At 36.0% G+C, this 24897-nt stretch overlaps 2 protein-coding genes across 2 annotated transcripts in view; one reads left to right on the top strand and one right to left on the bottom strand.

The window, feature by feature from the left end:
- LOC136038484 (succinate dehydrogenase assembly factor 2, mitochondrial) overlaps window positions 1-16703 on the bottom strand; it is a 34828-nt gene extending 18125 nt beyond the window's left edge. Inside the window, exons 1-2 of the mRNA XM_065721558.1 lie at window positions 16594-16703; window positions 2802-2968 (exon numbers count right to left, since the gene is read on the bottom strand). Of these exons, the coding sequence (XP_065577630.1) occupies window positions 2802-2968; window positions 16594-16614 (188 nt within the window). The 5' untranslated portion in view covers window positions 16615-16703. The remainder of the gene's footprint in view (window positions 1-2801; window positions 2969-16593) is intronic.
- A 3941-nt stretch (window positions 16704-20644) lies between these two features.
- Window positions 20645-24897, top strand: part of LOC136038482 (sulfotransferase 1C4-like) — a 25264-nt gene continuing 21011 nt past the window's right edge. The window contains exon 1 of the mRNA XM_065721556.1: window positions 20645-20757. Coding sequence (XP_065577628.1) covers window positions 20753-20757 — 5 coding nt within the window. The 5' untranslated portion in view covers window positions 20645-20752. The remainder of the gene's footprint in view (window positions 20758-24897) is intronic.

The following is a 24897-nucleotide window of genomic DNA, read 5'->3' as shown; positions in this document are numbered from 1 at the left end:
AAAATTTGTTTTTTCAGTAAAGCGCAAATTGTGATCTGGTCTTGAAAAGGCATGGGAGTCATCAGCCCTACCCTTGTTAATTTTTGCTCGTTTTGAGTTTGATTCGGCTATTTATTGTAATTTCTGTTCGTTTTGAGTTTCATTTATTTATTGACAGTAATTTGTTGTAATTTTACGTTTGGAAGATTATTTGACTTTACTTTTCTCATTCTTGGCTTAATGGAGATTTTTACTTTTCTTTGAAAAACCTATCTTGTGGAAAAAGTTTTCAAAATTAATGGCATCTAAGAAATAATGTATAAGACCTAACCACTTTCAATCAAAGAAAGGAAGATATCAGTCCCTTTGTCGGATCATATTTTCGTAGGACCCAATGTTTCTCCATTGAGATCCTAAAGACTTATGGATATGTTTTTAAGTGATTGAGCAAAAAAGTCTTTTGGTCCCATTTTTATTTGGAGTGGGATTGTACCCTAAAACAGTCCCCTTTGTACATTAGACCTTTCTTGCCATAACGATTTACGCGTCTAAGATTTTCGTTTCCAGGGACAAGAAGGCTTTTGGCTCATTTCGAAACCAATTATGTTTATTCATTTAAAACTTGTTATACAAAACAAGATAACAGAGCAATAACAATAAATGAATAAGAATATAGATAGATAGAAAGATAGAATAAAGAATAAACGACAAAATTCAAACACTTCAAAATACATCTCAACTTCAAAAGGTTAGTGTGTCAATACCAATACCCAAATATGGTTATTTTTTCTTCAATATTATATATATAATTCACATACAGTAACAATAATTTAATATAATTATTCAATAATAATAGAATATAATAACAATATTATATCCTTGTTCCTAAATATCAAGATTGTTAAAAAGTGAGCCAGGATAGCAAAGACATATATGCTACAAAAACTGCTGTAAATGATTTCAAAATGTAGGTATTCTTTATTTTGTTATATAGTTTAGATTAATATAGTAAACTGAAATTGAGTAAATATTTTAAACACTGCGTGGTTATGCAGTAAGTTATACCAGAACATGGCTGTAAAATAACTAGACTGATACTGGAAAACAATTCATACCAAATTTAGGTAGATTTGATTATCATCACCTTTAATGTGTGTGTGTGTGTCTTAAGATCGAGGCTTTTTGGAAGCCTCCCCACGCCTTTAATAAACAGGAAAATTTTTACCTGGAAATTGCTTCTCTTTAGTCACGTTTGGGTGGTCTCGGGTTGAAGAAGGATTTGAGACAAAATATCCGAGGCTCATTCATAGGAATATGAGTTTCAGGAGGAGGATTGCCAACCCAAACATCCCTAGTTGCATTAGGTGCTCTGGTGGCTAGCCAGATATACATGGGCACGTGGAGGTTGTTCTTCATGCACTAATTATGCATGGGAACTAACTCCAGACAAGCACCATTGCCTAAGTAAGTCCGCGGTTGACTTACTTCTCGGAGCATCGACCCCAAAGAAAGTCCAATCATCGCCGAACACACCACTCTTAAAATGATTAACGGCAGTTACGTCTGATTCCCTCTGCGCTGGCAACGCTGCCGAGCAAGAGTTTAAAGTCGAGCACTTCTTTTTAGTTGGCATTTACTAAATAACATGATTTTTTCGCTCCTATTTAGGAAAAAAACCCAGAGAGGGTTAATCTTTTATAATTACTTCCCATGGAGAGGAGAATAGTAGGAGCAATCTTCCCAAAATTAATATTTGTCAGGGGAGTGACCATCCACCTGGAATACTTGCTTGGTAATTCTGCACTTACTTATCTCCAACTGCTTTTTCCTATTGAAAATAGATTAGGTCACATTTATGTGGTAACCTCCAAAGAGAAAAAAATAGCAGGGGCATTTTTTAAAAGGAAAAATGCCAATTGCAGGGCCCCACCCCAGAAAAAATTGAAAATTATAATCTGATAGTTACAATTATGTGCATATTTGTGCTTGTACTTTTCACTACTTTAGGTCATGGATAATAGAGAAGATCCAAGTGGCTAGCTCCAAGGGACGAGGGGACAAGAACCCCTTTAAAAATTAATACAAATTCATTCTCATATCACTTTCCTACACTGTTTGAGAAAAAAAAGTGAGAGATCACGTGATCTTCCATGAGAAGTCTCGGAAGAAGTAGTTTTATCTAATTCTTTGTTTTGGTACAGTATTTATCTCTTTAAAACAATCTTAGACAAAGGGATTTTAAACCAAATCAAAAGATACTTTTTCCAAGGGGAGAGGGAGGGAGTATTTAATGCAAAGCATTTTAACTGGCCTCCTATATGTGGGTTTTCTCTAGAGTTTACAAATATAGCCTTATAGATATCAGTGCCCATCATCCTATTAGAATTTTGATGAGTGGTGAATCAAGATGTTTTTTTCTTCTTATATCAGGGATGCCTTTACTTTTATCCGTCCGTCCATGGCCGAGTGGTTAACGCGCCGAACTCACAAGCGAAGGGTCGCTGGTTCGAATCTCGGTGGTGCCGACCGTTTGGTTTAGGACGAGGGTTAGTGGCGTTTCCCCGTAAGACAAGCCAAAAGTCCACCCAGCTTCAAATGGGTACCTAGAGAAATCTAGGGAAAAGCACGGGAAAGCGTCGGATGGCTTGCCCCCAACCACGCATTGCACCCCGGCCGAGGGCTGAGAATCAGGAGATCGGCACCTGCGCTACGCGAACCCTAATCGGTTTGCATGCGAAAGTTTGCTTTTTTTCCTTTACTTTTATCAATTTGAATCTTTGGCACGGTCACAGAGGATCTAAATATCAAACACATTTAAATACCTGGCTCTTTTAATTTCAACTGGCTCATTCTTTCGCTCTTCATAGGGAGGAATCCATGGCTCCACAATATGATCAGGTGCTGGATATAGACCACCATCTGGCATTTCACTGCTTAGTTTTCTTATATGAGTTACAAATGGCAGCTGCACCCTTTCAATCACACCCCTCTAAAAGAAATAAAAGTGTGACTTGTATATATTCATTTAAAGCATAGGTTTTCAGAGCCATAAATTGGGAGGAAGAGGGGCTGAAGGGGAAGAGCCAAAAACAAGTGGCCTAAACTTTATATCTGTTTTCACCGTCTAATAAAAGGACTTATCCCCATTTGAACTTTCATTTTTTTGTCATAGGAAGGCAGTGTGGTCTTGAGAAAAAACAAAAACAACAACCCAATTTAAGGTACTATGTTGAAAATACAAACTTCACGTGTTTTGTAAAATACAGTTTTATTCTCAGAACAACTGTCAGAGCATTTTTTTTTCACTTCCACAAAAAAAATGAAAAAAATTAATAATGGGATGATGAATCAAACAGTTTGTGGTAAGAAAAAGTTAAGTAAGGAGCAACCTGGCTCAATCATAACAGAAACTCTAAAAATGGAATTTGATACCAATAGATACATCAAAAGAATCGAATCTTTATGCTGATTTCAAATACTGAATTGAATTTTATTTATAACCCATTATAATACACATGAAAAACGGAGTATAATGTGAATAAAAGAAAGGAGGAAAAAGAAAATGACCTAAAAATATTAACAACACTTCACCTTACTTAAAAACAATTAAAACATACAAAAGCAAAACATTCATTGTATCAAAATAACGCTCCATAGGTGCCAACCAACTCTACTATTATAAGCTTCTATGCTTTTTCTGTACCAAGCTTCCGTAGTTGCTGTTCGACGTTGGAAATGAAGGATCAAGAGCGTTCTAGTTGCTTTAAGAGTGTCACCGATAGGAAGCCCTAAATATTTCATTTGTGATTTTGGGAAACCTTGCACGCTGTCGAGATTAACAGTAAATCCTGCTCGTGTTTCACCCCAGTTGCACAGAACCATATCCAATTTTTCTCTATTGAATATAAGGTTAATTGTAGCATATTCTTTACTTAAAATAGCAAAATTTCTTTCAAACGACTGTACTGCTCGACTGGGGTTAAAAATATCATCTGCATAAGCGATAAGCAACACATCAATCCCTTTTAAAATACACGAAGGAACTGCGCTGGATTGGGCGTTCAGGATACAGTTATTGAAGGAAACTGGAGAGGTAAGGGCACCCTGTCTGACGCCTCGACGGACTGGAATAACGAAACGTGTTATGGTCCCATCAGGTAGCCTGATTACAACAGCAAGATGGTTATACATATCATACAAAGCACGAATAGCAGACGTGTCCACTCCACGTTATAGCTCAAGGAGAATTTGCGCATGAATCAGAGAGTCAAAAGCATGGCTTACATCATGACTTTCTAGGACGAGCGAATCACCAGACTTATCAACATCTATAAGTATTGACAATAGTGCAGTAAGTGCATGGGCACACCCTAGGCCTTTTTGGAATCCAAACTGATATGGCGGCATGTAGAATTTATCTGTAAGTTATGGCATTACGGGTGTTTCAAAAATCTTGCAGAAAGTAGTAGCAACTGTAATAGGGCGATATGAAGAACACTCATTCAGCGATTTATTCTTTTTTGGAACAGGAGTAAGACGACCAGAAGAAAACGAGGTCGGAACTATTCCAGTTGTGAACATCATTTGGAACAAGAGATCCAGGAGACAAAATAGTAGGGGACTTCCAAGAAGAATGTGTTTAGGACAAATATTATCAGTACCCCTCGAAAAAGATTTCTTAATTTTTTTCCACGGAATTCCTAATATCAGACAGTGAAACAATAAACGCTGGCGCAGCCTTTTTTGACAGTATCCGATTGAGATCACATTTCAGTGGATTTTCTACTTTGGAATCATGTTCTTAAAACTCTTTCAAAAAATGCTGTTGCCAGGCCTCAGCAGAGATATGAGCTGACTGAGTGTTCCTTTCACTCTGGCTGTTGGTCAAACTTTTCCACAGAAGCGTCAGATTACTCACTATCTTTCCTGAAAAATCAGAACGAATAACGGCTCTGTGTTTTTGCAGTTCTTTGGAAAAACGGAGCTCTGTGGAAATCTGTATATGGTTCACTATGCTGTTCTTGGGCTCTTGCATTCTATCCATATGCCTAGCCAAAATTTGGCCTTCTGGCAGGCTTTAACAAGGGATGGGTTCCTGGACCAGCCCTTAACTTGTGATGCAACACGGACTCTGGATCAAGGGAAAAATTGTGATTCCGCTTGCAGTAGCACCTGCGAAATAAGTGACGAGTACATATTTAGTTTTAGACGAATTTCAGACGTGGGAATAGGTACTGATGTTTGGAGCAAGTCAAAAGGTATTTTTATCTTTGAAAGTAGATTATCAAGCCAGTACTGATACTGAGCCAAATCGATTTTACTCCATTCAATGATAGTTCTCCATTTTAAAGGTCCATTTGCGTGCATTCGATAAAATGGTGCACTGATTTGGAACAATAGGGGTAAATGGTCAGAAACAAAAAATTCACGGAACACAACTACTGTTAATGAGCTACTAAAAATACTACTAGATACAAGGACATGATCAAGGTTAGACACTGATCCGGTAGGGTGAATGTACGTGAAGTCACCTGATTTCAGTACAAGAGCACTTTCATTTGGAATCAGACTAAGCAGAAGAGCCGAATGCAAGCTTTCACTTTTGGATATATTACAATTGAAGTCCCCCAACAAAATCCAATGGAGATGAGAAGCACTAATTTTATTCATAAATTTCCCCAGTACTTTGTAGACTAGAGCAAACTTCATTTCAGAGCAATTGTTTCTGTAGTCAGTGGGCAGGTACACATTTAATATAACAGTCTCACCAACTCTATCTGCTAAGAAATGGTCAGAACTAGCAAACAATTCAGAGTTGATATACCCAATTATTAGCAGAGCAAGTCCACTTGACGGGCTCCCTCGTTTCTTAGGTTTTTTCACTGGTACAAATGGACCATGTGTGAGGTTAAGGCATCGAATATATTTCTACCAGCGTTATATAGAAAGTGTTCTTGGAGACAAATAATTTCTTTGGTGAGGCAGACTTCTTCAAGCCTGGTAATTTTGGTACTAAGACTACCATTCATATTCCAGGAGACAAAACGCTTGTCAATATAAAATTCATTCATTTTGGGCGTTTGAGGTCATCAACTCTGATTAACTGACTTGTTAGACGAGCAGCTAGCGTGGTAGCATGTGTGTTGGGTGCTTGTACAGCTTAGGCACTGCATCACAATCTGGCAGGGATTTTCTTTCATTGCACCATGGTTATTTTGAGCATAGTGGGCACACTTCAATACGTTTTTACACTGGGCTGATATGTGGTCAGATTCATGGCAGTTGTAGCAACGTTTTGGAAGAAAGATGAATTCTTGAATTCTGAAACTTTCATTGACAGTTTTGTGGCAGTATCAAGGGATTCACGACTTGGAAAACACAGCTATAAGTTTATAATATAATAATATATATTACAATAATAATTAATATAATATATATTAATATAATATATAAGTTTCATCAAGTTTAGTCTTACCCATCAAAAGCTACAAGCCATAGAAAATGTGCCTTATTTTAAAAAAAAGGAGGAAATGTCCCCTAAAAGTCATAGAATCTCAATGAAGATCACACCATCAGATTCAGTGTATCAGAGAACCTTTCCTGTAAAGGTTTCAAGCTCCTATCTACAAAAACGTGGAATTTTATATTTTTTGCCAGAAGAAAGATCACAGATGTGTGTTTATTTATTTTTTCATTTCTATGGGTGATTGTATCAACCCAGTATTCCTAAAATACCGCAGTAGGGCTCATTCAAATGGAAGTTAAAAGTTCTAGTTGCCTTTATAAGTAACCCAAAAATTGGAGGGTAACTAGACCCCTCCCAAACTTACTTTTTTTAAAGTCACCTAATCAAAATTTGGAGATAACCATTTTGTTCTGTATAGTCAAGAAATCTAATAACTATATCTTTGGATATAACTTAATTCCCCCCAGTCCCAAGGGAAGGACTACAGGTTATGAATTTTGCAAATTGTTTACATGAAGTATTGGCTATTGGGAAGTATAGACGTTTTCAGGGGGGATTTTTACCATGGTGGGAGGGGGGTACTTGGGAGGATGTTTCTATGTAGAAAATTTTCATGGAGGAAGGAAATTTTATATGAAGAGGGCACCAGATTTCCTTGCACTTTTAAAAGCGATCAGAAATTAAATAAAAATTAAGTATTTTCAACTAAAAGTAATTAGCAACATTAAAACTAATTACAAACAGAAATTATTACGTATATGAGGGGGTTCGCCCCTTAGTCAATACCTCCCTCTTTATGCTAAGGTTTATTTAGTACTTTCAAAAGAACTATTTATTCTAATTAAACAACTTTTGTGATTCAGGGGTCATTCTTAAACAATTGGAACAAAAATCAAACTTTAGCATAAAGAGAGAGGTATTAGCTAGGGGTGGGCCCCCACATATACGTAATAATTTCTGTTCGATTTAAATTTGATGTTGCTCATTACTTTCATTAGAAAAAAAACGTTTTTTTGTATTTAATTGGAATCAGGAACCATGATAATTGTAGTTCTAAGGGATTGAAAATCCTGTAAATTTTCGTAATTCTTAAAATGATTTCAATGTATAATTTAGCTTTTTGCAAAAAAAAAAAAAAAACAAAAAAACAACAAACATATTTTTTATTCAAACAAAGAAAGTCCTTAGATTCTCAGACTGCATAATTGAAACTGTGTGTAGCAATTTGCATTCAACAATGCTGCTTAAGTAGCCAACTTAACATGAAGGAGGCCAATTTATAATAAGGTTGTTATTGTTTGGCAACACTTTTTTGCTTTTTTTTATTATTAGTTTTTTTTACCTAGGATGTATCAATAACAAATTTAAGCTTCAGCCTCCAACATATTATTCATTTTATTTGGATTACTGCAAACTAAGTTTTTTTTTTCTTTGCTTGGTTAAGAAAGCTCCCTTTTCTGAATATGTCAATGAAGTCATGGTTATATCTTTACTATTTTTTGTAGCAAGATATTTTTTAATTGATTATTCTTGTATACTTTGATCATACCTTAGAATTGTGTTGATACATGTGTAATTTCCACATTTATGGAGGACACCATGATAATGTATTCATGACTGAGACACAACTTCAGAAAAAAAGCAGTGATTTCTGGATGATATATGCCTCCAGAACTAACCTCTGCAGAATTTCATAAAATATATCATGGGTATCTGATGAAAAATTATGCAGCCCTAGATATTTGTTCCAGCCAGACAGAAAACTCTTTAAAACTGCAAAGTGTTTCTATCTATTTACTGTATACAAAAGCTGGGTGTGATTCTTTGTACTAAGAATATACTACCAGTGAGCTTGATTCCCCCTCTGTATAAGTCACTGCCTAGGCTTATTGCCAAATATGAGCACTGGCAGAGCATGGCAATATATTTGTGGGTCATGGCTAGAAAGTGCACCTTTTGGCTGACAGTACTTTAGAGCCTTAATTTTGAAAAAAAAAAAATCATTTTTCATGTGAAATATGCCAGGTTCATATGCATTTAAAGAGCAAAAAAGATGCATAATAGTATTGCAATAATATCACACACTATATAAAAGATGTCCTGTACAGACAATAATATCATTAGCATAAACTATGCCTAGAGGATGACCTGAAAAAAAAAATGCAATATCCTTTTAAGGCTAAAACAGATAAAATTTTAAACAACAAAATTTAAATATCATGAGGGGGTGGGGTATCAGGATTTCTGAGCTTCTAAAACCTACTGGTACCAGTACAGAAAATCAAAAAGATTTTTAAGAATGAGTTTTAGCACTTATCAGGTACCTTTAGAAATTCAAAGTGAGATATTACTTTGTAGAAGGGTATAGATCTATTGGGTTGTTGGTCAATACTTTTAAGGCATAGTTCCTCATTTATGAGCCATCCCATATGTGTGGGTTACACAATAACAAATACATGTGGTTGCATAATTTTGAACCCTGGATATATATGTATTAAACTGTGAGATAAAACTGTTTTTCTTTGTTTTTTGCATTTTCTTTGGTCTTGTGTTACCCTAGGTGTTGATTTAAGGGACCTACCTCAGTGCTGTGATTGATATATTTAGACTTTTGGGCAATTCATTTTAGTTTCAATTCTCCAGGGAATTGCATATCTTCCCGTTCTTCATTAAGCGCTATCAGTGTTGAATTTTTCCGCCCAACGTTGCCGCTCATTCTGAAATTATGGCGTCCAATAGCTCAAAACGCCTAAAACCCGCAACACCCGAAAAAGGAGTCGATAAGTGTGCTGTCTCTGGTTGTGTTCTGAGTGAGTCCTCGCCAGCCATTCAGTGTGATGAATGTGATAAATGGCTCTGTGCAACATGTCTAGGAATGAGTACAGCCGAATACAACATTTTCTGCAAAATGAATGAAAGACTTGGAAGTATTTGGACATGCCCATTATGTAAAACAGGTTCCAGTAAGCCTGATGTTCCAAATATAGTGAAAAGCACTCTCGAATCCCATTGTAGTGAAATGCGTGACATGTTTGCTGGTTTCAGATCTGATATGCAGATTTCTTTGGACACTGTGAGGGTTCAGGTGGAAACGCTTGAGACGGCTATACAATCAAAGGTTTCCATAGATGATGTGCAGAAACTTGTGGAAAACTCTATAACTACCCGTCTCGAAACAGACGTCCGCAAAATAGTGAGACAAGAGCAAGACAGAAACAGAAGACGACTTAATCTGATTGCCTATGGCGTTCCTCTGCAAACCAATGATGTTCAGTTTGTGATCCAGCACCTAGCCTCAGATTATGGTCTCCCCGGCGTCAAAATTCTGAACCTGAAAAGACTCGGTGCAAACAAACCACCCACCCAGCAAGTCCCAGACCGCCCTCCCCCGATTCTTTTTAGTGTTACAGACATTGCCACCAAGGTAAAGATCTTGAAAAAATCCGTCGAGCTGAAAGCAGACATACAGTTCCACAGCGATGAGTCCCGAGAGGACAGAGCTAAACGTAAGAGCGCTACAGAGGAACTTAAAAGACGGATTGCAAACGGTGAGACTGACCTCGGAGTACGGAACGGCAAAGTCGTTTCAAAAAACGGTCAGCGAGCTCCACCCCCAGCATTGGGGGCGATGGAGCACTAGATGCGCAGCCAGACGAAAGACATGTAAATAGTAGTTTAGTGTCATTTAACAGTGTATTATATAGTAGTTCCATATTAGCTCAAGAACATTCATCGGAATGCAGTTTTGAAACTGCCAAATCTGACACTAGCTGCGTTCTTTCTGTTGAATCGGAATACAACTCGCCAGATTCTTATTCAACTGACGCAGCATCTAGCAAAGCAGACGAAAGTCCGTCATCCAACGATGACGTGCTAGTTCCAGCGGGCTCAGGAAGAAGAAGAAGCAGACAGAAACAAGTGATGAAAGTGTTGTCAACTAACATTGACTCCTTGCCAAACAAGCTGAATGAGCTAAAAGTGTTGCTGGCTCACGAAGATATAGACGTTGTGTGCTTAAGTGAAATTTGCTCAAAAAACTCTCAAAATAGACTGGAGGATAGCCATATTCAGATACCAGGATACACAGTCATTTCGAATCTGGACAGACCCAATGTGAGGAGAGGAGTTGCCATATACATCAAGTCAGCCTTGAAGGTAAATAACATTGACCTTTTCACAAGTGCCAATTATTTTTGGGTAGAGTCTATCCTGGTTGAATTGACAGTAGGGTCTGAAAAGTTTAGAATTGGCGTGATTTACCGTAGCCCTTCCTCCCCCAGCTCCGAAGAATCATTTCAGTATGTGGCAAATATTATAAATGAAATGACAATATGTAACCCCAAAAATGTCATCATCACAGGAGACTTTAACATGCCGGACACCAGGTGGGTCGATGGTTTAGGCTTTACTCTTCAAAACAACTATACCAATCCAACTCTTGAAGCCTTTGCTGATAACCTGCTGGTCCAGACAGTTGAGTTCCCTACCAGACATAGAGATCATCAAACTCCATCTCTCCTTGATCTCGTTCTGTCAAACAACCCCGAAAAAATTATGTCAACAGCAAACTTACCCCCCCTTGGAGCAAGCGACCATCTTTGTATCCTGAGTGCAATAATCTTGAATCAGATACCAACCAACAAAATCAAACGAACGTTTGTTGATTACAAGAAAATACGCCAGGACCTACAAGAGATTGAATGGGAAAACTCCTTGCAACAAGACACTGAAGCATCCTGGGAGCTTTTCAAGGACATACTACTGAGTCTTGAGTTGAAGCATACGAAAACTTACTTCTCAGAACGTCCCAGAACCCTTCCGTATATGTCACCACAGCTAAAAAAAGCCATTAATAAGAAAAAGAAAGCTTGGAAAAAGTATAAAAATTGTGAGAGTGCAGCCCATCTAGAGCAGTACAAAAAGGCCAGAAACAAACTGAGAAATGCGACCAGAAAAGCAACCATAAGATATGAGGAGTCGATAGCACTAGAGGCAAAAACCAATCCAAAAAAGTTTTGGAGATATGTCACTTCAAACAACCCAAGCCGCAGGTCGATCCATCATTTTACCTCCAGCGATGGAACCAAAATAACCGACCCATTGGTAATGGCAGATACCCTCAATCAATGCTTCTCGTCAAATTTCTCTAAAGACCCTGGATGCCCCCCACCGGATATGCCAACCACCCACATCAAACACCCTATGCCACCGATCCAGTTCACAGCTTGTGATACTTACAAGCGCCTAAAAACTTTGGACCCATCCAAGGCAAAGGGACCCGATGGCATCCATCCTAGGTTGCTGAAGGAGACCGCAGCTGAAATAGCGGAACCCCTGACAAGAATATTCCAGATGTCAATAGCTTCCAAAACTATTCCCTCTGACTGGAAAACAGCAAATGTCATGCCAGTTTTCAAAAAAGGACAGAAAGATAAACCACAGAATTACAGACCCATCAGCCTGACTTCTGTCCCATCAAAAGTCATGGAAGGCGTCTTAAATGATGCAATCGTTGCACATCTGGAAACTAACAGCCTGTTATACAATGGACAACATGGTTTCAGGAAGGGTCGCTCTGTGGAGACGAACCTAATTCAATCATATGACATAATCACCAAGATGATTGAGGAAGGCCTTCCAGTTGACGTACTCTTGCTGGACCAAGCCAAAGCTTTCGAGAAGGTAGTACACTCGTACCTGGAAAGGAAACTAGAGTTCTATCAACTCCACCAAGATGTAAGGGAATGGATTATCCAGTTTCTCAAGGATAGAATACAGAGGGTGATGATGTATGATGAGGAGGGGAATCAAATCATGTCAAACCCAACTCCAGTGCTCAGCGGAGTTCCGCAAGGAACTAAACTGGGACCTACCCTCTTCAACATGTTCATCAATGACTCAGCCCAGTCAGTGCAAAATGACCTTAAACTGTTTGCAGACGACTCGAAATTGTTTGGCCCAGTCGCAAACAACCAACAGTGCGCAGCTCTGCAGGCAGATCTGCACACCCTCAACAACTGGTCCTCTTCCTGGTCCCTTGAGTTTAATGCTGAAAAGTGCAAAGTCCTACATCTTGGCCCTAAGAACCCAGGAATGACATATACAATGACAGATCGTACTGGGAAGCTCATAACTTTGGAAACTGTCACCGAAGAAAGAGACCTTGGGGTCATTGTTGATGACAAAATGAAATTCCATAGTCACAGCAGATACCTAGCTGCAAAAGGCAACAGGTCCCTTGGTCTCATCAGACGTAATATCACCAGTAGATCTCCCAGGACAATCAGGAGGCTATATACAGGACTGGTCAGACCGCAACTTGAGTACGGAGTCTCTCTTGCCGTTCCCCACTATGTCGTGGACAAGAAGATCCTTGAGAGCGTTCAGCGGAGGGCTACAAAACTACCAACCAAATGTAAGAACCTCTCGTACCCTGAACGCCTCAAGAAACTCAAGCTCCCAACCCTGACGTACAGGAGGAAACGCGGAGATGCAATCCTGACCCACAAGCTGCTGGAGAATGGTGTCACACCAGGGCTTTTTAATAAGTCGCTCTCTAGCCACACCCGGGGCCACAGCAAGAAGCTCCAGCAACAAAGAAGCTCACGGAGAGAACGTTCCAACTTCTTCTCAACTCGTGCTGTTCCACTGTGGAATTCCCTTAGTGAAGAAACAGTTCAGTCCAAAACTGTTGACAACTTCAAAAAAGCAATTGACCGAGACTGGGCAGCGATGGAGTGGAAACTACACTGGGAGGCCAGTGGATCTACTCAACGGAACTAGACAACGCACTTCCACCTCCATCACTCAACCGGCGAATCTACAGGATGTTCACCCAACCTTATTCGCCGGCCAGTGCAATTTAAGGTAATTTAAGGTTGTAGTTTTAGATGACCATGTTGTATGTCCAAGTAAATCTCTGAAGTACCTTGGTGTAACATATGGATCTAATACAAAAAACAGCCAAACATTGATAATTGATAGTGTCACAACAGTTTTAAGGATAAGTTATGCTAAAGTGGTTCCCTTCAAATTCAGTTTAAGTACAAAAGTTTTGTCATGCTTTTATTCAGCAGTTACTTTACTAGCTATTTATTATGTTTTGCCAATAAGGAATTGGCTATCTAATACAGAGAAACTTAAGATTAGATTAACTTTTTGAAATACTCGAAGTTTCTTCTTCAACTCCCTCTTAATACCAGAAATGCATACATAGAGAATGGATATGAGATATGCAATATTTTAACTTGAATAACTTGAATATTTTAAGCTTGAAGATCATGCTCAATTAAAAGCTCTAAGCAGTCTTCCTAAATGTGTATGTACATATTTGATCTACTGTGCTAATTGCTAAATGTTTGATTTTTTGTGTTTTATATGTGCATTAACATGAAGTTTTCTAGTTAGTTTATTTTTCTTTTGTTGTTTATTTACTCTGCCCATTCTTCTGTTGTTGTATGGTGGGCTATAAATAAAACCCATTCACTTATATTTGACAAGGCAAGTTCATCCAACTGCCTCTAAACAAAACTGTACTACTGTTTTGTGAAGGCAATATAGCAAAAACACAGAAACAAGATTCAATCAGATTACATACAAAAGAGGAAACCAAAACTGCACCTCCATTTTGAATAGTCTGCCAAGGGATGTTATCCAAGAGACATTTCTGTTGATTCCTTTAAAAGATAGTTCAAAAGGAACAACTCTGGAGAGAAACCTAAGTAGATGGTTGACTATAATAATAATATGATATTTAACATATATCATTGGTTTGATGCAAATTTATTAGCTTTGAATGTAAAAAAAAATGTTTCTTCTTATATTCTCTCACATATGCAACAGACAGAGCTTCAAACATCTAAGGGATCCATATCCCACCCAGCTGACCAGTTTGTTCAATTCCTTGGGGTACTTCTGGATGAAAACCTAACTTTCAAGTGGCATATTATGTCAATAAGATTAAAGGTTTCTCAAGGCCTTGGAATTATTTGGAAGCTGAAGTGAGTCTTTCCTTTCTCTATCCTTCATCTATTATACTTCTCTCTTATTTACCCTTATTTTTGTTACTGCTCATCAGTGAGGATGTCTACATTTCCATAATTACTTACACCTTTACATAATCTCCAACTGAAATCAGCAAAAGTCCTGCAGTCTACCACCCATGTTTCTTGAACTTTTGAAGATTAAAGATATTTATACATAACACCTCTCTTTTATTGCATTTCAATACTTCCATGGAGACCTTCCACCAAGTATTTCCAGGCTTCTTGAGATTGTTAGAAATATCAGTCCTTATGAAACTAGGAACCAGGATGATGTGCTAATGCCATCCACCCCTGCAGTGTGCAGTCTGATGGTTGCTGTCAGACATGCCTGGAATTTCATCCCTGTTGAGATGCAATGGTCCTGTACCTTAGGCTCCTTCAAGAAACAGTTAAAGAATTTTTTGATTAAAAAACATTCAATTAAATTATAATATTGATTAGTTATTTCTATTGTTTAATTTTTTAGCTTTAATTTATTTAATTGACTATTTAGATTGAATTTAATTATTTAGATATGGGTGATGTGAGTGTTGGATCCTTGATGTATATATATATAAATATTTTTTTTTAAATAGGTGGTGCAGAGACCAGTTATGCTCAGGTGAGGATTGGTGAGTAGAATCTAAATATGTTTTAAGTGTCAATGTATTTAATAAATATTTATATTTTGTTTTGTTTGTTGTTTTTTTCCCAAATAATAGGCTATTGAGCCCTTTGGGATATTTTTTGTTTATAAATGGATGTATATTGAGAATAAAAGGAATTTGAACTTGAACTGAATCTGGTTAAACATATCTCTGTGTACCTGGTATAGGTCTCTTGTGATCCATGTTTCTAAAAATTTTCTATTGAAACACAATTATCAGGTCTACCAATAGGTATCCTTTCAGTTGGGATGTTTTCCTGGAAAAGTTTTTCTTTCCTTCTTTAAATTCTGATAGGCAGCTTTATATAGGGGATTGGCTCATGAATCAACTTTTGATCTAGACACCAACAATCTCAATGCCAAGTGTCAAGCTTGGTTTCTCCAGAATTGTTTAAACCATTCCCAAAGGCTGACTGAGCCTTTAGAGTCTCTAATTGGTGAAATAGGTCCCTGAACATAGCTGTCTAGTGTCCCCTTGTAGCCTAGTAATGGTTTTAGAGTTGTATCAGGCCTAGGAGTAACAATAGATAGCAATAAAAAAGGCCTCTCTTTTTGTTTTAGCATGTCTTCTTCTTGAAAGCTGCTAATCAAGATATTTACCAAAAACTAACAAGTGGCATTATGACCAGTACCTGAGAAGTGGGAATATGGCATTGTCTCTTCAACCACAGTGAGAGGACATCACAGCCTTAGCTTAGCTCTAAGATACCTGCCAAGGTTTGTAGATACTCTAAAGACTACTACTGGTTCTAGAGGATCTAAAGTAACATTTTTGGCAATTTTATGTAAACTAAAAAGACTTTACCTTAGATCCTCCAGAGGTGCTTAGGGATTCCAAGAAGTCACCAGTCAGCTCTCATTGCTGAGGCTAACCAGACATCTTCCCATTCAGGTTTATAGAGTCATCCTGGTATTTGCATCACATGGTGTTTTTGGGGATCCTCTTCTTCTGATACCACATGGTAGCCAATGAACGATGACCTTTGGCAGTTGAGTATTTGGGCATGCAGATGAGATTACTTCTTTTATTTTCTCACTTTGGTTACCAGTGGCTGAGATGTCTTCTGCCATATAGTGGTATTTGTTTCTTTTTGGGACCAGTGGAAATTTAGAATGCATCTCAAGCACATGTTTTCAAAATGCACATAACCTGTATCTGGCCCTAGATCGAGCACATAGTCATGACAGTGACCACTAGACTATTTAAAGAGTATTTATTGGGAACCAAATACTACTAATCTTTTAGTCCTTCATTTAGCAGACCAAACATTTTCAAGTTTACTGTATCCTAATAAAAATTGAAGCAACTAGGCCTACTCAAATTGGGCAAGGTTATGGTCCTGTAGGCCTATACAATATTTCTGAATGTAGTAAATCAGATACTTTAATAATGTAGAATTCATTTCTATTGACAGTAGTTGATTGTTGTCGTGGTCTGTCTTTAAGTTATACTTTACCATAATACTTCTTAGATACATCTTATTACGTTATGCAAACAATCTTTATGTAATTCACTTAAAAATCTTTGCTAGTGTTCAATGTTGCCAAATACGTCTCTCGATGTTCGGAGGGCCGAATAATTAATAATTTTGATGCACATAGTGTCTGTTAGAAATATCTTTCCCTCAGGTATTAGTTCAATCCGCTTGATCCCCCCTGTGCTTGAAAGTTTTAAAATCATACAAAAATAAACTAAATTCAGCATTGATTCAGTATTCAATCAGAGTAAAAAATATATACGGCTGGCTTAAATCAAATATTTTATGACCTTATTTAAACAGCAAGCTCTTTTTACCTCAGAAATTGTGAAATGTTTCAAAACTTGGCTTCAAGCCTGTTTTATAATAATACCTGGTCAATTTGGACTGTTTTTACTCCAGGATGGCATGTGAGAAAATGGTTTGGAATGCTGTGATAATTTTTTTATTTTGAACAAGAGAAGCAGCAAATGATTCCATTGATAATAAGAAAACTGCTTGTGATTTTTTGCCACTGATTAGATACTTGAAGCCAAAAATTCCTGTTGAGTGAAGCTGCCGCTTCTCCATGTACTGCAGACAGAAAACAGGTGATTGACTATATCAGAGATAGAATTACATGTCCTGGTCTCTGGGATGAATATAAAATGGTCCTATACCATTATGTAATTTTTGAACCTGATATAGTGCACGGTGAAACAACTGCAATACTTACTACAAACGTCAGTGATTTATGCCTAAACTTTAATTGTCTGGTTAATTTTGAATGTAAACAAATCTACACAAGCTTCGGAAGCCTATCAAGTGACACACAATAACACAGGCCAGCATGTCCGAGTTGGTAAAGTGATTGACTGATAATTGGCTGTGATCCAACAGTTTGACTCTCACTGTTACCATGTATAACAGTTGATGAGGTTAATACGATCCGATCAGGGGGACCAGATCAAGGAGTAAGAAGCAGAGGAGTTTCCTTGCAAGCAAAACCATGGGTGATTTGCCTCAGAGCCCAAGCTGATGTGAGATCACAAGAACCAAAAAAATTGACAATAGCCAGGGAGAGGGGTTTTGTAAAAAAATTTTAAAATGTATTTTTAGTTAATTTTTAGTTTATGTATATCTTATTGATTTATCTATTGAAGAACGTAAAGAATTCATTGAAATAAATCAAAAAAATTAAAATGGATATAAGCCTGGGGGTTCTTATCCATTTTTTATCATACCTAATAATTCATCTATTTTTTAATTTTTTATTTTACTATAGATAAGTTATTTATACTATTTTTTCATCTACGTTTTGTGGTTATATCAATAAAACTAATTCATAAATTAATAATGGAATAATAAACTGTTTGAATAATAGACCTCTTTTAAGCAAGTCAAACACGATTACGTAGAGGTTTCTGATGCGTGTTTGGATTTCTTCTCAGAATTCTTTTATCGGAATTCTTTTTTTAACTGCCTGGGGTCTGTTATCTCTTTTTTCCATACCCTATAATTAATCCTTTTTATTTTTTATTCTATTATGGATAAATCATTTATACTATTTTCTTCATCTACGTTTTGGGTTTTTATCAATAAAACTACTTCATAAATTATTAATAATATAATAACCATTTTCTGTACTAGAGCTCTATGAAACAAGTCAGACACGATTGCGTACACTTTCTGACGCGTGTTTGGATTTCTTCTCGGAATTCTTTTATCAAATGAAGGATTCTTCGGAAGAAGTCCAAACACACGTCAGAAAACTGTACGCAACCTTGTCTGAATTGTTTAATTGAACTCTATTACAGAAGTTGGTTTCAAAAGTAGTCATTTTAAAAGAATTTGCAGCTGTTAAAAAAGAACTTTTAGGAACAAATGTAGTAGTTAGAGGGCATCTGAGTAACATGACGCGTGTATAACCTTAGAAAAAGATGGTTTGTATTTTTAAAGTTTTGGAGAAGATAGTTCAGAAAGTAAGAAGGGTTTTATTTATGTCTTCTTGTTTCATAAGTTTTTTACAAGGATAAAACTGTGATATTTTGCGTAATTCATTTTCTCGTTTAATTTTTTCTTTCATCTTATTTATACAAAGCAGGCAATTCTAAATAGAATAAATATGTAGTTATATACTCAGCCGTTCTTTCTGCTGTTCTTACATTTTTTCAAGTATTTCAATCAGAACTGTCCCAACACTTGAAGAAACAAGGGGTAGCATAGCAAAAGAAGATAAATTTGAAGTACTAAATATAAAATTGGATACCAAGAAAGCATTAATACCATTTCCATAATATTTGAAACTTCTACGATAAACAAACAGTCTTTTTTCTAGTTCTTCTTCCACTTACATTCGAAAATAAACTTTAAATCAAATTCTGTGGGTCCATTCCCTTCAACTTTTTAAAAAAATAATCACCACATAAATGAACAAAATTCACATCATTAAAATTTTGGACTTGAATAGAATGATAGAAAATTTGATTATTTGAAGTCTTTAAGCAGTTGACGATTTCATTTCTAGGTTTGATTCCAAAGAAACATAAAGTTCTATAAATGAGTACTTGGGATCATTGAAATAACAATTTTTCTTTATTTTACTTAGTAAGTTATCTCGAGAAAACATGCCTCGAAAATAAGGAATATAACCTAATTCATTCAACATATCAATAGTTGTAGACGATATTATGGGATTTTTGAATTTTTCTGAGGTTACCCCTTTTTGGAAGCGAGAATTCTTAAACAGCAAAAATCTCAGCTTCAGCAACTTTTCTGGATCTTCCACGCTGTTTAGGAAATTTAACCAGTTTTACTTGTATTCTCTCAGGTCTACCACGTTTTTGGGAGCTTCAACAACCACTTCTGATCCAGATCCAGTAGTTTTTTGTATACCTGATGATTTTAAACGTCGACCCTTAGGTAAAGTCCCTGGTTTCATTCATAACCGTTAGTGTCTAAAGAATCAGTAATTTTATCACCAATTTTATTTCCAGCATATGGGCCTAATGCAGCTGCACCACTTGTTAGAGCAGCTTTACCTGTTGCAACTGCTAATGGTATTAAAAATGGAAGTAAACCACCACTTTGAATTAGTTGATGATACGAAATAACTATATAAACATCTTTATTCTTATATTTTTCCTTTCTCAGTTTGTTCAATTTGTTTTCTTTTAAACAGCAATTTAACAGGTTATTTAACAACAATAATATTTTCTTTTCAAATTCGGCATTTTTTTCTTAAAACATTTGGTTATTTTTACTTTTTGAAAATTATATTTTCAGAAAGAAAAGCAATCATGGAGTTCATTGATAGTAAATTGTATATTAATATATAATGTAATATATAATATAATATATAATCGGATATTTATGTCGGATATCTTCATTTAAAATGATTTAAATTCAATTGAACATGGGGTAAATTGATGGGTGGATCTCGGTGGGGAATAAAACTCAATTTCACAATGTGAAAAAGTATAAAATGAGACCAAATTTTATTTCCAGGGTCATGTTTTCGTTTTGAATATAGAGTTGGAAGATGTTCAAAATGTGCAATAATTGATGTTAAAATGATGTAAAATTGACTAAAAATTATGTAAATTGATGGGGTGATAAAGATAAGCCAGAATCAGCAATTACTATACTGCTGCCAACCGTATTTAAATTTTTTTTTTCTGGATCCCTGAAAATTTTATATGAAATGAAACAAATCCAGTGAGTAGCATACTGCTCTTAAGCTAAACAACTTGTTAGAATGCGCTCCCTTTGGCTTAAATTTGCTGAAAAGGTACATCTTGAGCATGCTTTTTGTGGAAGTTTATTGGTTAGATATGATTGCCTACATTTTAGCGAGTTCAAGTTTGTATCCTATGCTATGTTATAATTGTCAACAATTCGGTCGTGCCAAGAATTGTGTAAGAATCCTCCCAAATATGCAAGACGTTCTGGCGATTACCCAAAAGCTAAAGACAATCCGTGCAAAAAACCTATCAAATGCAGCATATATGGCTCAGCTAACTAACCTTCATACGCGTTTAAGTATCCATTCACACACGCTATAATTGATAAATGACTGATTCCGCGATTTGAATTCTTTCCTGAAACATTAATTGTAGTGGTTTAACGGAGCGACCTCTTCTAGAAGAATTCATTCAAAATGGAGTAAGTTTTAAAGTTTTAATTTTGTTCTGTGTTCTATCATTGTTTTTCCTTTTCAGTTTTATTTATTTAAAAAATGAAGCTATTCAAATCGGGGGAGAGGGGGTGACGGATCCTAGCTTGAATGTATTTTGAGTTTTTCTGAATCTAGCTCCGGTGACATCCTCTCCTTGGGTTAGCGACTAATTCAGCTTCAAAATAGTCCAATTGATGTTTTTAGTTTGATAAATAATTCAATGGATCAGTCTAATAAATTTCCATCAAATCCCAATTTTTTCGATGCTAATAAGTATATTTCGGATTTTGATGCTTCAGCTCAATGTTCAAGGTCTTTGTTTTTCCTTTGATGAGTTCAAAAAAATAGTACATAGTGGCCACCCCAATTTAATTGGTCTTTGTGACATTTTCTTTGATTCGAAAACTGAATCTCTATTGTATCTCTATGGGTATTAGTTGGAATATTTGAATCGTAGTAGGATGGCTAAAGGTGGCCTACTGTTTATGTTTTGTAATATCTTCCGTGCTCTGTAAGGCGTGACCTGTCAAGAAATGAGATGGGGTTTCCAAATCCATTTTATTACTAAAACCAAAACTTTGATTGTTGGTAATATATACCGGTCTCCTAGTCGGTCATTTCACTCTTTCCTTAAAAAAAAAAAAAAAAAAAAAAAAAAAAAAAAAAAAAAAAAAAATCAAAAATGGGGTCTTTAAAGGCCACATGAAAATACTGAAGAAAACACAGCAATCGAATATTTCGAAAGAACAACCACTTCTCTTCTTAAGCACGAACAAATCAATATGATCAAGGGAAAAACAAAGACCAAAAGACAAATGTGTGGAAAGTACAACAAAACCTATGAAAGACAACCGCCAAAAATTAAATAAAATTCAATATAAGACTAAAAATTAAAAGAATTAAAATCAAATACCTAACAAATAATAAAGTGAAATGTCCGTGATTTTCACAAAATACAAACAAATTTGAACTGCCAACAACTTGAACTGCCAACGAACAACTGAGAAATAAAAGAAATAATTCATTCACTCAAACAAACGAAGCAGTAATTGAACAAAATGGAGAACTAGGTCACTTGATTTCTAATTTTAACCATTGCATTTCTTGCGGATACCCTTTGAGCCCTAAGGAGTTGATGATGTATTTGATTATGTGATTGGGGAAGTGGTTCAACGTTTATTTCAGGGTTTACTAAAGTATCGGCTCCTCTTTTGAGAAATTCGAAATACAACTCATTTTTCTTAAATCACCTGAATCGCTGTTCAAAGCTAAACCTAAATGTTGGTATTTATAAATTTCAACAGTTTTTCTGTTGTGCTGGACAATACCTTTGCCATGCAAAATTAGACTAGCTTTGTTAAATAAAACGGTATGGTTTGGATTATTAAACATATGTTCTGAGAGGGCAAAGTCAAAATTTTCTGTCAAAATTATCCGCTTTTTTAGTCAAAAGTCCAAATTATCTGGGTGTTATTAATTGAGGCAGAGTGCTGAGTTAATCTATTCGTAAGGCGTTGATCAGTTCTTCCGATGTACCAAAGACCACAAGATAAAGGAATTCTGTAGGGATCGGAGTTTTCACCTATCGGGATAGGGTCTTTACATTGGTAGATTTGGGAGCTGATAGTTTTTCTGGGTCTATAGTAAGTGAAAGAATCGTTTTCCCTTAGATTTTTGGAAATGTGGTCTGAAACCCCTTTAACGTACGGGAAATCAAGATAAAATGAATTTTCCCTTTGATTTGCGTTTAAGTGTCATTATCTGATATTTTTTTTAATACGTTTTGCAATTACAGAATTTATTAACCTAACTGGATAACCATTCCAAATAAACCTACCTCAATTGACAACACCCTTAAAAAGCAGAAAAAGACAGAAAATTTTGAACTCGGTTGATCCGCTCTTTTCCAACCCGTCTGAAATAAAGTTTAGCGTTCCACAAGGATCTGAGATTGGGCTGATACTCTTTTTATTTCATGTTAATGACCTGATAAATCTGGTCAAAAATCTAAAACCTAACACTTGTTGTTGTCTTTGTCAACCTGCATCTGTCACGAAATGTGACAAGAGTGCGTCCTTCTCCGATACACTTATTGCTTTTGCGGATGACAGTACTCTTGGCAAAGCTGGTAGAACTGAGTCTGAGCTCCGTTCAAACATGATTGTCCATTTTGAAAGAAAAAGCATTCAATTTGTCAAAAGAACATTTTAAACATCTCTAGGATTATTCTAGTTTTTGCTGAACATTAAATTCATCCAGGTCGTTAAACTAGCATTTTTTCCAGACTACGTCATTTATAAACTTGTGTCAAAGTAACAAATATAATAAATAAAAGAGCCGGAAACAAAGAGAACTGAGGGATGTCTCTGATATATTTTTTTCTTATTCTATTTTCATCCGTATATTTTCTTTTAAACCCTTTCCCTGGAGGGCTCTTTTGAGTATTTTATTGATTAATTACTTTGGATCAAACGCTTACTTCAAAAACCGTCCTAAAATATGCTTTCATAACTGAAAAAATTTGCACAATCATTATGCTGAATAAAACCATAGTTTGCGCTTGGATCACTTTTAAACTTAGGCATTTAAATATACTAATTTTTGAGAAAATACCTGAAAAATTAGTAAATTTTTCACAAAATTAAAGGATAAAAAACAGCCGCCATAAAAACATTAAAAAATAAATTAAGTGTAATAAGTGTGTTATTTTGTAACTTTGAAGGATTGTCAGCGGAATATTAAACTAAATAAAAATACATTACGTATATCCAAGTTATCACACAAACATATCTGCAATATCTCAGATGCAAATCATGATATTCAGTTGGAACTTCTAGGAAATTTTGAGGGGAAAGTTGAACTAAATCAAAAGGTATCATGTTTACCCAAATTGTCAAAAGGGTATATCTACAATCTCCCGGGAACAGATAAAAATATCAAAATTAAACTTTCAGGGAATGACGTAACGAGTGTTCGATTTTGAAAAAGACACTATATTCATCCAAGTTGTCAAAGGATATATGAGTAATATAATAGGAAAGGGTATGATGTTGGCGAAGTTGAACCTTACAAATAATACTGCGAGGATATTTAATTAAATCAAAAGACACTCTTTCTACCTAAGTTGTCAAAAGAGCATGTCTGCAACGTCTCAGGGACTGCCAAGGATAATGAGTTGAAGCTTTCAGGGAATATTGAACTAAATCAAAAAACAGTATTTGCATGAATTTGGTCAAAAGGGAATATCGGTAATACACCAGGAATGGTTATGGGTATTATGGTGAAAAAACCTTTTGGGGATGTTGAAATAAATAAAAAAAACGGTATCTGCATCAATGTTGTCAAAAGTGCGTATCTGTAATTCCTCAGGAGCGGTTATGGCTATAAAATTTATACTTTCGAAGAATGTCAAGGGGTATATTGAGATAAATCTGAAGATGCTAATGCATTCAGGTTTTCAAAAGGTGCTCGTAATATCTTACGAACAGCTAAGGGTATTAAGTTAGAATTTTCAGGTTGAGACGTGGTTCTTAAGACTCACTCAACTTTCTCCAGTGCATTTGGTTATAACTTTGCGATAATAAAGTCTTCGTTGCTGCAAAATATTTCCTGAACTAATAGTTTCTACAGGGAGAAAGATTGCTTAGTGATGTATTGCTTCCAAAAAAATACGCCATATGTCATATACATATTAGTTTTTCGTCTCGTTCACTTTGGCATGGAAAACCTGCTGAATTTGCTTTAATTTTACTTTCACTTAGCTTAGCTCGCGTAAATTGGGCTAAAAAGAAAACTGAACATTTTTCAATGTGATAATCACTTGAACAATTTATTATAGTCTATAATTAAAAAATAGCATCAATTGAAAATAGGATTGTTGATTTTATTGGAAATAGGACAGATACATTCAATTCAAAGAACAACATTACAAGACAAGCATTTAAGTTAAATGCACGAGAAAGTTTTTCAAGTCACTTATCACCAGTTACAGTAGCATTGATTAGTAGTTAGTCAATTGTTAGAGGTGTAAGTTGTGACATTTCAGTCAATATTACAGACTATCATAGGCAGCGTAATATCGCTGCCTAAGTAAAGAGCGATATAGGTAAAATATATTATTTATTCAC

Source organism: Artemia franciscana, chromosome 18 (assembly GCF_032884065.1).
Source record: "Artemia franciscana chromosome 18, ASM3288406v1, whole genome shotgun sequence".
Lineage (NCBI taxonomy): Eukaryota > Metazoa > Arthropoda > Branchiopoda > Anostraca > Artemiidae > Artemia > Artemia franciscana.
This window is presented reverse-complemented; position numbering and strand designations above follow the sequence as displayed.